We start from the raw sequence: 11742 nt of genomic DNA on the forward strand, positions 1-11742 counted from the left end.
GGGCGGGAGGGGGTTTTGGGGAGAGGGAGGTGAGGCGGGGGCCGCCATCTTTGTGCGGGGCGTCGGGGAGGGTCTTAATTCTTAGGCAAACCCAGAAGACCCGGTCGCGTCCTCCGCCCACCCACTGCCAACTGCATCCCGCCTCCAAAGCATCCATGAATCAAGCAGGAGGCGAGACAGATCGGAGATTTGTTTTACATGGAAGAAGGGCAACTGGAGAAACTGTCTTCTCTGCTGAAAAGGAGTCTTCTTCGGGGAGGCGCAGGAGAGCCGGGGACAGCGAGAATTTTCCTCAGCGCCAGCCTTCCCTTAACCCTTTATTCATCCCCCTCGAGTCCTTCTGTGTCTTCTCCTTCTTTCCTCCCCCAGCTCGTCTCGTTGTACTGCATCCGACCCGGAATGTCTACATATTGCGCTGTGCCTCAGTTTCTCCGCTTTGCTCTACCGATCTCTAGGCGTCTGAATGACTGTGTTCCACCGCCCGTCCAGTCTTCTCCGCCACCCTCCCCCCGCCCGGACCTTACCACGCCCCCTTGGTGGAGGCAGTTTCCCTACCCGTACCTGTTACCTGGGGGCTGGCTGAACCTAGCTAGGAGCAGCGGTGCTGCGGTTGCGAGAACTGGGAGTCAGGAAGTGGGGACTAAGCTTGGGAAGCAGTCCCCAGGGTTATGCCCCTCCACCGGACAGTCGGCCCCACACCACCCTGCAGATTCTTGCAGCTTTCCCAATCTGGCTTCCAGGGTGCGCACCCTCTGGCGGCCACTTTGGGGAACTACGTTCCTGGAAGCCCGCAGGATTCCAAAACAGGCTTGGGGGAGGAGAGGATGAAGACTGGACCATATCTACACAGTCTCCCGGTCCAGGCATCCTCCCCAGTTTAGGAGGAAGCCTAGGTGAGTAAACAGAGAAGCTTCCCAGGGCCTGCTGTCGTCAGATCTGGGTCTCTGGCCTTCTTCAGTGTCCACGAGGGAGGCAGGACTGTTGTGTCAGAACCACAGCTTACGCTATGGCATCTAATCAGAGGCAGGAGTTTCCGAGTCTGAGGCTTTATGTTGAACGAACTCTAGATCCTGAGCTGGCTCTGAATCCTCAGGGTGGTGCAGAGCCACCAGCAGCTGGTATGTGGCTGTGCCAAGAGTGGCCCCCACCATAGGGGCCACCACAGGCACCCACCACCAGCCATTACCAGCACTGCAAGAGAAGGACAAAAGAAAGATATCAGGGGTGACTCCCCTAGCCTTCCACCAAAGGACTGGGGGCAGTAGCAAGAGAACTCCCCAAAGCAGTTTCTGGGGTGATGGACACCAGGAAGAAGGTGTCTTGCTTGGTATGAAAGCCTAGCACTTAGGAGGAGTCCCCAGGAGAGCTTAGTCCAGCATCTTGCCTTAGGTAATTATCTGAATATACCTGTTTTGCTGATGAGGTCACTAATGCCCAAAGAGGTAATATGTGTCCCAGAATACAAACTCTCAATCTTACTGTTTCAGTGAAAAGAGTGGCAGGGGGAGGACCGGAGACAAAGGGAGAACTGGGGCACTGTCCTAAGAGACCAAGAGAACTATTTAGGAGGAGAAAGGTGGGAACCTAGGAACAGAGCCTTTAGCAGAGGAAGGTGAATGGAGGGAGAGCACCAGGGGCGGTCGTCTCATACCTGAAGACTTCAGGGCCCCAGCCAGCCACGTAGGTGAAAAGTCGTGGGCCCAGGTCCCTGGCAGGGTTGAGTGGGAATCCACAGTTGACACCCATGGACAGCCCGATGGCCAGGATCAGCAGCCCTACTGCCACAGGCTCCAGACCTGCAGGTACCCCCTTATTCCGTGTGTCCACAATGGCCAAGATCCCCACAATCAGGATCCCGGTGCCCAGAACCTTGGAGTGGACAGATGCACAAGGGTTCCCAACAGCTGCCAGGTGCTCCTTCTTCCCTCTCTCACCCAAACAGCCCAGGCCACCACTCTGTCATCTGACTTTGTCAATACAGGCAGCTGGGTTGGGGAATGGGGCAAAGATAGACCTAACCCCATATTCCATCCCACCCAGAAACTTCATAGGCTAGGGTCCCAGAGGGCAGGGACAAAGGTCAGGGTTCTCCAAGGACTTCCCCTCACATCTACCTGATCCAGGAAGCCATTCTTCAGGGACAGATAGGGAGCAGGATAGGTGGCAAAGATGGAAGCTGTCTCCTTAGGGCCAGTCACTGTCAGGTTCCCTCCTGTGTAGTTCTGTAGGGCATCTGTTGGGGAGGCGAACACCCAGGATTTCCATCTTTCTCATTCAACCATTCCAAGGCAGCCCTGCCCACACACAGATGCCCCCAATGTTGTTCCCTCTGTTACCATAGTAGAGAGCATAGGTGGTTCCGGAGGCACAGAAAGCGGACAATAGCTGCACCAAAGAGTAAATGGGAAGCTTGGCCCAGGGGAAGTGTCCCAGGAGGCACATGGCCAGGGAAAAGGCTGGATTCAGGTGAGCCCCTTCAAGGATCAAGAGGAAAAACACTAATATCTGTTAAATGTCACTGCCAGGCACCACCAGGTACCATTGCTATTCTTCCCCACAATCCTTTTTTTTTAAGATTTTATTTATTTATTTATTTATTTATTTATTTATTTATTTATTTATTTCTAGAGAAGGGAAGGTAGGGAGAAAGAGAGGGAGAGAAACATCAATGTGTGGTTGCTTCTCCCGTACCCCCAACTGGGGACCTGGCCCACAACCCAGGCATGTGCGCTGACTGGGAATCAAACTGGCAACCCTTTGGTTTGCAGGCTGGCACTCAATCCACTGAGCCACACCAGCCAGGGCACTCCCTACAATTCTTAAGGCAGATGTTACTATTCCCACCATATAAATTAGGAAGTTGAATCTCAAGGTTAAGCAACTTGTCAAGGTCACACAATGAAGCCAAGGTCTGCTCCTTCCACTACAGTGCCTGCATCTCAAGGTTCCAGCCAGGCACACTGATGCTGTGTGTTTCTGGGGTCAGCAGATGAGGTCCTGAGCAAGGATGAACCCCAGAGGGCTTCAGTGAGGGGACACAAGATACCCTTAATACCGTGCAGTAGATCTCGGTCTAGGTGAGTAGAGGATTAATGTGAGGGAAGGAGATGGAGAGATACAGAAAGGGGAGGAGCTGGCCTGGGCTGAAGGCATATCTCAGTCCAGGGCACTGATCAAACTCAAGGAGATAATGTCCATGAGTCACCTTTTCACCATCGCCATACAGCCATACTTACATGTGCTGCGATGTCTAATGACCAGGCACCCCCTCCTCACCTGAGACATTACCACTCACGTAGATGGCTATCACAACAGCCAAAGAGCCAGCCAGAAACATGGTGAAGAAGTTGCCTTTGCTTTCTCCACTGGTGACAGCCTGGGCCACAGCACCCTGCGTGAGCAGCTGGTGGGGAGAGGGAAGATGAGGAGCAAGGAACCAGGAATAGGGAGCCTGGTGAATCTACAGGGGAAAGTGACTGGGAAGGTGAGGGGACCAGCCAAAAGAGTTGAACTGATGAACAAATGTGAGGAATCAGCAAGGAAGGGAGAAAAGCAGAAAGAGGGAAGGGAAAGAAATGGGAGAAGTGAAAAAGAGTAAAGAAAGGGAAGGAGGATGAGAGACAGAAAGGGACAGGAATAAAAATGAGGAAGTAGGAGAGGAATATGAGACAGGAGGGGGGCGGAAAGAGAAATGATGGATAGTTGAAAGGAAGCAGGACTCTGGAGAAAGAGATAAGAACACCAGGAGGTGCCAAAAGCTTTTGCCCACCTTCCATCACCTTCCCCCAGTTACCCTGCCTACCATGAGCACAAACACACCCAGAAACTCTGCCAGGCACTGTCGGGCCAGGGGGCTGCGGATCCGGAGCCAGCCCTTGACTTTTGTCAGGAGCTGAATGTAGGCCATAGTGAAGATTCCCTGTCTCTGGTCACTGCTCCTTCTGTCTGCATAAGCACACTGCTGCTACACAGATAGGCCCACCAGGTGAAAAGATAAGGAAAAGACTTTAAAACCAATTAGCTCAGCTCTGGAACAGTTGCTAGTACATGCGCACATGTAGAGGGAGTCTAGAGATAACAAGAGCTAGTGCATGTGGGCAGGGTTCAGTGCACAGCTGGAGCCTGGAATTTGCCCACGTGCCGTCTTCTCTGACCTTCCTCCCAGGAGCAGCCTCCTCCTCTGCTGAAAGATAGAAGGGAAATACCCTGCTTCATATACATTAGTTGTCTTGGTCCTCAAAACAACTGTGTATAAAGTAGGACTATTCCTCCTGTTCTCTAAGTGAGGATATTGAGAGAGCCTTATAATCCCTGAGTCCACACAGCTAGTTAATGGGTAAGTCTGAATTCAAATCCAGATTTTCTGCCTCCCCATCTGTTATTCCACAATGCATCTCATGTGGAATGTGAAGACTTTCCTCACACTATTTGGATGCTTGGAAAACTCAGTAGGTAGGCATCCGGAGACTGTGCTGAAGACCACAGACTGCAGAAATAAAACCTTTCTGATGGACTACAGCAGTGGCGAGGAGGGCAGCCTGGAGCTCCACAGGGCACCTGGTAGGGGCACATGTGCAGCGAAGCAGTGGTCATCACCGAGCCCGAGCACCGAGCACACCAAGGAGTGTGCCATACTTGAAGGGTCTAAGTGCAAAAGGCTTCTGATTTTGGGGGCAACCAACTGGGACTTGATTGGTCAAAAAGAAGTGCCTAGCCATGACTGGTGTAGCTTGGTTGGGCATCGCCCCGCAAAGTAAAAGGTTGCTGGTTGAATTCCGGGTCAGGGTGCATCCCAGGGTTGCGGGTGGGATCCTCAGTTGGGACATGTATGAGAGGCAACCAATAGATGTTTCTCTCTTTCTCATCCCCTCTCTCTAAGAATAAATAAAATCTTTTTAATTTTTTAAATTTATTTTTAGATAGAAGGGAAGGAAGAGAGAAAGAGGGAGAGAAATATCAATGTGTAGTTGCCTCTCACACACCCCCTATGGGGGCCTGGCCCACAACCCAGGCATGTGCCCAGAGTGGGAATCAAACCAGCAACCCTTTCGTTTACAGGCAGGCACTCAATCCACTGAGCCACACCAGCCAGGGCAGAATAAACAAAAATCTTTCTCTCTCTCTCTCTTTTTTTTTTTAGATTTTATTTATTTATTTATTTTTAGAGAGAGGGGAAGGGAAGGAGAAAGAGAGAGAGAGAAACATCAATGTGTGGTTACCTCTTGTGCGCCCCCAACTGGGGACCTGGCCCACAACCCAGGCATGTGCCCTCACTGGAAATCAAACTTGCAGCCCTTTGGTTCATAGGCCCACACTCAATCCACTGAGCCACACCAGCCAGGCTAAACAAAATCTTTTTTTAAAAAAAGCACCTGAACAAGTTGCCTACCATGATCTTGGTCAAAATTTGTAGGGGGCCCACAGATATAAGTACCTGTCAGGGGTCCAGGTGTGGATGGTGGTTCCAGGGTCACACACTGCCCACAGTGCCCTCCTTATCAACAGGAAAGGGAAGCCGGGGAGCTGAGGCAGCTTGGCTAGGATACGGCAACACCAAGAGAGTTGAATCCCCCAGAATCATTGAGGGTCTCATCCACAAAGTGATTGTGTCAGTGGCCTGTGGGAGGAACCACACCCTGGCCTTAACAGAAGCAAGCTCTGTGTTTGCATTTAGAGAGAATGAGATGGGGCAGCGGGACCTCAGCAACCAGATGGACAACGTGTCTTGAGCCTTACACAAATAATGTGCATTGGCCGGCCAGTTACCAAAACAGCCTGTGGGGCTGGGTTCAGTATGATAATGGGTTGCAGAGGAAACCTCTGTTCCCTTGGGTGCCCTGAATGTGATCAGCTGGGACACAACTCAGACGGGAAGTTCATTGCAGGGGCTCAGTACATGGAGTGTGACTGCAAGCTGGTGTCCTTTCAAGTGGTCATCTTCATCGAGATGAAAGATGGGCAGATTCTGCCAGTCCCCAACTGGGTTGTATGAGATGTGGCTTGTGGTGCTAACCACATGGTGGCCCTTGACCCCCAGAAGAGCACCTTCTTCTGCGGCTTCAGTGGCTACAGCTGGCTGGGCCATGCTGAGCAGAAGGACGAGATGGTCCCCTGCTTGGTGGAGCTGTTCAGCTTCCCTGGGTGTGGGGCATCCCAGATCTACACTGGCTACACCTGCTCCTTCGCTGTCATTGAAGTGGGTAGTCTGTTTTTCTGAGGGCCACCAACATGTCCTGTGAATCTACCATGTATCCAAAGGCCGTGCAGGACCTCTGGAGAATCCGCACCCTGGCCTGTGGGAAGAGCAGCATCATTGTGGCTGCAGACAAGAGTCATCTTCACTGACTTTCAGGGAACTGGACCATGCGGGCCACAAGCCCAGGCCTTCCACTGCAACTCAAGAGGTGAAGACGCTGGGTGGCATTTTCACAGAGCAGGTTGCCATGGGTTGCTTGTACTTCTTGGTGATAATGGAGATGAAAGTGAGGCCAAGAAGGAGATCAAAAAACTGCCAGAGAAATCCTGGCCAGTGAGGCTCAGTTGGTTGGAGCGTAGCCTGGTAGCTGTGTAGGATCCCTGGTCCTAGTGCAAACAGGAGGCAGCCATCAGTGTTTCTCTCTTGCATTGATATCTTTCTTTCTCCCTTCCTCTCTCTCTAAGGCAATGAAAAAATGTCCAGAGGTGAGGGAGAGAGGCAGGGAGGGAGGGAGGAAGGAAGGGAAAGAAAGAAAGAGAGAGAGAAAGAGAAAGAAAGAAAGACACTGCCAGAATATAAACCCCCACACCCTGTGATGGTCCCAGAGTCTCCAACTCCACACCCCTCATGGCAGCCGTCATTTTCATCTGCACCACAACAGGAGGTCAAGAGGAATTTGAACAAGCAAAAGTTGACCAAAGGTGCATTTTTTTTAAAGTAACTTTTCTTTTTTTAAAAAAAGATTTTTTAATTTATTTTTAGACAGAGGGGAAGGGAAGGAGAGAGGGAAAGAAATATCAGTGTGTGGGTACCTTTCACATGCCCCCTACTGGGGACCTGGCCACAACCCAGGCATGTGCCCTGACTGGGAATCAAACCCACAACCCCTGAGTTTGCAGCCTGTGCTCAATCCACAGAGCTACACCAGCCAGGGCCAAAGGTATGTTTTTCTTGGACTCCTTAAAGTTTCATTTTATAAGTGATTCAATGTCAACTACCTTTTCTGTATGCTTTCCAAAGTGTTTTTTCTCTCTTAATGTTTAACTAAAATATTTGCTCATAAATAAATAAACAAATCCCACATGATGAACACTTGGACTTTCTTCATGCAGAATCTCACCCTTGAGTAGAGAATGCTCTAGCTTGGTGCCATGGTTCCAAATGAGGCCTTCACACCCAGGCTGAGCCTCACCTCTCTTTCTCTGGGTGCTTGCCACTATTACTCTGCATAACACATACCTACTTCCTACTTCTTCATATCTCAACTCTCCAATTAGACTAATTCAACTACAAATCAAGTTCTAGACACCTGGGGGACAGTGATAAAACATAGTTCCTGCCCTCCCAGAGCTTATGTCCTAGTGCATGGAAACAGACAACGCACACATTTTTAAAATACTGTATGTAGTTTATGAGGTTCTTGATAGCCAGACCATGTAATTCCATGGGCTCTAGCACAGTTCTGGGCACATCTGTGTGCAATAGTACTTCTTCAATGCATTTAGTAGATACTATAGTGCTCCACCCATGCCCCCTCTTTGGGGTCACTAAGTCCATTCTCCAGCTGCTGGAAATAGCAGATGCTGATGGCACACAGCTGCTTCCCTCAGGGCAGTGCTTTCTGTGGCAGGAAATTGCCTCACCCAAGGTTACACAACGCCTGTAACCTTGCGTGAGGCAATTTCCGGTTTATGTAGGCATACAAAGATCTGGCCTCTTTGCTTCAATTTTGGACAACTTAGAAGGGCCATTCTAGCTCCCAAGTTCCCCACTGGATCAGCTGAAACCTCTGTTACATTTTTACTGCGGATCACTTTCCCCCTCTGCCAAACCCTGCCTTCCTCACTTCCTTACATACGCATCTCCTGAGAGTGCTAGCTCTCCCCCAATAAACCTTGTTCATGGGTCTCTTCATCTTAGTCTTTTTCCAAGAGATCCAATTTAAGACAGTTTGTGTCAGGAGTGGTTCTAGCAAGTAAACTCTAAAATGGGATTTGGGTGATAAATTATTCACCTGTTGGCTGACAAAAGGAACTCTCTTATGGTACTAGGGGGATATGGATATTCTCTAACTTGCTGAAGTGATACAGTTACTTAAACTGTCAGCAGTGGTCCACTGGAAGGGGTTATTAGTTGAAAGGATATGCACGACTGCAATATCTCTGGCACCTGAGAGGTGTGAGGGAAATGGTAACTATAAGCTCCATAGAATTGATCACCGAGTCAAGACAGACTGTGAAAGCCACCCAGGGCCCTTGAAAGCATTTAAAGAAACCTTAATTTCTGCATCCAGTGGGCATCAGAGTGGAGGACCAATCTTAATTGTATGAGTAGCAGAGCTCTAGAAAAGGTTGAATTCTCAGCCCCAGTAGAGTTCCTATGCCCAGGTTAGGGTTCTTTAAAAAGGGGTAAGATCCTGACACTTGAGATAGGCACAGGTGAGAATCTTGAATCTCCAGATTCAAGATTCCCTCTGAGGAATCTTCCGAACCCTCTGAGCCTACAGAATTGGCCTGTTTCTGGTTTACATAAAAATCACACAAAGGCTTCCAAGGAGGCAGGTGCTTTACAAGACAAGACTCACCCTCTAAAGGATTTATTTCCACCTACTTTCCTGGCAATAGGACCAAAACTAAGAATCAAATTCTAGCAAAGCTCCGAAGAGGATGCCTGGCCCTCTAAAAAAGAAAAAAGAGAGAGAGAGAGAGAGAGGAATATACGCTCAAGGAGTTTCAAGATCTGGCTAAAATATATACGTACCTGCAGGATTTGGTAACATTATACATAGAACTGGATACTCACAGTGCTGGATCAAGGGAGGTGGGACATAAAGTTAGGTGTGGAAGAATTTATTGATCTAGGAGCACTCTCCTGTGATGTGGATTTAAATCCTGGCAGGACCCCTGGGATACAGGGTGAAGACACCTCTGGGATAGTCCTAGGGGGCTTGGGGAAAATGATGACCCATACTAAGAAAGATAAAAATGCCAACACAAATCATTTATGTTGATGACCATTATTGAAAAAGAGAGAGAATACTGAGACCTTTTGAGGATTTTTGGACAAAAGACCTGAATTAACATTGACAGTTGACAACCCAAGGTTATCCCATGGACCCCTGTTAGGGTAGGAGCATATGGGGTTCAGATAATACCTGGAGTCCCAGCTCAGGTCTGGTTCACGTTATATTCTCTGAGACCCTGGGTTCCACCCAGTGGTCCTTTCCTCATGTGCACATGCATCATATACCTGAAATGGACATCCTTTGATGTTGCACAATATTCACTTCGGTTTGGACCCAAGAAGCCAAACGATGAAGGCCAAGTGGAGGTCTGCAACTGCCCCACACCAAAATAATAAATTTAAAAAACTACCATATCCTAGGGAAAATGGAAGAGATTAGTGCCACCCTCAAAGACATACAGGAGAGGTGGCCCCTGGAAACCACCAGTTTGGCTTCTACAGAAACTGAATAGATCACAGCAGGTGGCAGTGATCTACCGTAAACTTAAGCAAATAGGCCCTCCAATTGTCGTTGCTGTTTCCTACATGGCAATTTTGTAGAGCTGTTTAATATAGCCTGTGGTTGGTGCTATGTAGCCACCAATCTGGTAAATAGGTCGTTTTCTATCACAATTAGATCAGAAAGGTGGATCAGAAGAAGTTTGCATCCACATGGGAAGGACAAAAGCATAAATTTATGGTCTTTCCCCAGGACTTCTGTCATCATCTCATCGGAAAGAGCCATGACTATTGGTACATTTGGAAGAACATGATATTGCTCCACTATATAGCAGGTCCTCAAATATTCCATTCAACATAATTTTGTTATACCATTGATGAGATGCCATAGGAACTTCCCTCCTATTTACGAGTATATCAATTAGCCTATGCTAAATGGTTTCATTAAACCTTGTTTCCCTTAAAGTTGTAGAACGTATCACCAATGTTAAGTGAGGACTTAATGTACAGGCATACCATGGAGATATTGTGGGTTCAGTTACAAACCACTGCAATAAAGTGAGTCAAAATATTTTTGCTGGTGGAGGGGCTAGCCTTCAATTTGTAAAAAAAGCAAAAACAAAACAAAACAAAACACACACACACAGACACATCTGTGACGTGCAATAAAGCAAGGCGCAATAAACAAGCTATGCCTGTGTCTACAGCATCATGCTAGTCAGACCAGAAGAGCAAGAAGTGGCAAGTACACTGGAGGTCCTGGAAAAATACATGTATTCAGGGAATGAAACATAACCTACAAAGATTCAGGAAACTGCCACACTGGTGAAATTTTTAGAGGTCCAGTGGTCTGGACTTCTTCAAGGCAAAGAACCAATTATTGTATCTCACACCATCCACAACTAAGAAAGAAGTAAAAAAGAGCAATTTCTTAGGATTCTATAGCAATATATTTCACACTTGAAAATACAACTGTCACCAGTTTACGAGCTGACACTAAAGACTGCCAACTCTGAGTGAGACCAAAAGCAAAAGAGACTTCTGCAGCCATATGACCTGGCAGACCCTATGCGACTAGGATATCTGTGGAAGGAAAAGATGCCATGTGTGGTTCGGCAAGCTCTAACAGGAGAATCACAGTGTAGACCCCCTAGAGCTCTGAAGCAAAGCCATGCCAGCTGTAGTGAAGAAATACATAGCATTTGAAAAGCAGCTATTGGAGCACTACTAGACTCCAACAGAGACAGAGCAACTGACGACAGTTCATCAAGTGACCAAGTAGCCAGAACTGCCCACCACACACTGAACTGTCAGATCCTCCATGTCATTGGGAAGGCTGGGCCGAGAAAGAATACATTCTGTTGTGGTAGTGGTATCTTTGGGGTCTGGCATAAGAAGGGTCAGGGGGCACAAGAAGCTGAAAAGCAAGTGGCCCAGACTCTCATATCATTTATGTCTTGCACTGGCATCTCTTCCTTTGCTCACACCTTTGACCTTTTTGGGGATTGTCTTAATCCCTTCAGACTGATATAACAAAATACTCTAAACCGAGTGGCTTATGAAAACAGAAATTGATCTCTCACAGCTCTGTAGGTTGGGAAGACCAAGATCAAGGTGCAAGCAGATTTAGTGTCTGGTGAGGATCCACTTCCCAGTTCACATACAGTCATCTTCTCACTGTGTTTTCACAGGGCAGAAGGGGCAAGAGAGCTCTCTACAGTCTCTTTTATCAGGGAACGAATCTGATCCATGTGGCCTCTGTCCTCATGACCTCATCACCTCCCAAATGCCCCACTTCAAAATACCATCACGCTGGGGATTAGGTTTCAACATATGAATTCAGGGGGAGAGACACAGACAGTCTACAGCAAGGATCCCTTGTGAGGAGTGATTGGAGAAGGAAAAAGTCTAAGCTTGGTTCACAGGTGAGTTGAGTTGGCATGGTATGCAGGTACGAGCCAGACACCGTATTACTGCACATTGCGACCACAGTCAGGAGTGGCCCTGAAAGACAGTGGTAAGGGGAAGTTCTCCCAGTGAAGAGAATTCACAATACATCTGGTCATCTACTTTGTGTGGAAAGA

General features: G+C 48.3%; 1 protein-coding gene and 1 pseudogene across 2 annotated transcripts; one reads left to right on the top strand and one right to left on the bottom strand.

The window, feature by feature from the left end:
* Positions 1–80: 80 nt before the first annotated feature.
* Positions 81–4094, bottom strand: AQP10 (aquaporin 10). Of its 2 annotated transcripts, XM_024572214.4 has the most exons (6): positions 3803–4085; positions 3277–3403; positions 2337–2474; positions 2115–2233; positions 1652–1869; positions 83–1191 (listed from the first exon to the last, which is right to left on the bottom strand). In XM_024572214.4, exons 1-6 carry the CDS (start codon positions 3905–3907, stop codon positions 1014–1016), a joined length of 885 nt encoding a protein of 294 aa, XP_024427982.1. In that variant the 5' UTR covers positions 3908–4085; the 3' UTR covers positions 83–1013. The 2 variants fall into 2 exon arrangements, with proteins under 2 accessions (XP_045039188.1, XP_024427982.1); XM_045183253.3 differs by lacking the exon at positions 2337–2474 and having other exon boundaries at positions 81–1191; positions 3803–4094.
* Positions 4095–4388: 294 nt separating this feature from the next.
* On the top strand, positions 4389–6533 carry LOC112315479 (protein RCC2 pseudogene; annotated as a pseudogene).
* Positions 6534–11742: the final 5209 nt, after the last annotated feature.

The sequence above is a fragment of the Desmodus rotundus genome, chromosome 12 (genome assembly GCF_022682495.2).
Source record: "Desmodus rotundus isolate HL8 chromosome 12, HLdesRot8A.1, whole genome shotgun sequence".
In the NCBI taxonomy this organism is placed as follows: domain Eukaryota; kingdom Metazoa; phylum Chordata; class Mammalia; order Chiroptera; family Phyllostomidae; genus Desmodus; species Desmodus rotundus.

Bases quoted from the DNA above. Each gene is read 5' to 3' on its own strand.
- AQP10 (XM_024572214.4), bottom strand. From the start codon at position 3,907: ATGGCCTACATTCAGCTCCTGACAAAAGTCAAGGGCTGGCTCCGGATC. The intron at 2,234-2,336 runs GTAACAGAGGGA...CCTCCCCAACAG, and splicing joins CACCTATGCTCTCTACTATG to ATGCCCTACAGAACTACACA. The intron at 1,192-1,651 runs GTATGAGACGAC...CTTCTCTTGCAG, and splicing joins TGGGGCCCTGAAGTCTTCAG to TGCTGGTAATGGCTGGTGGT.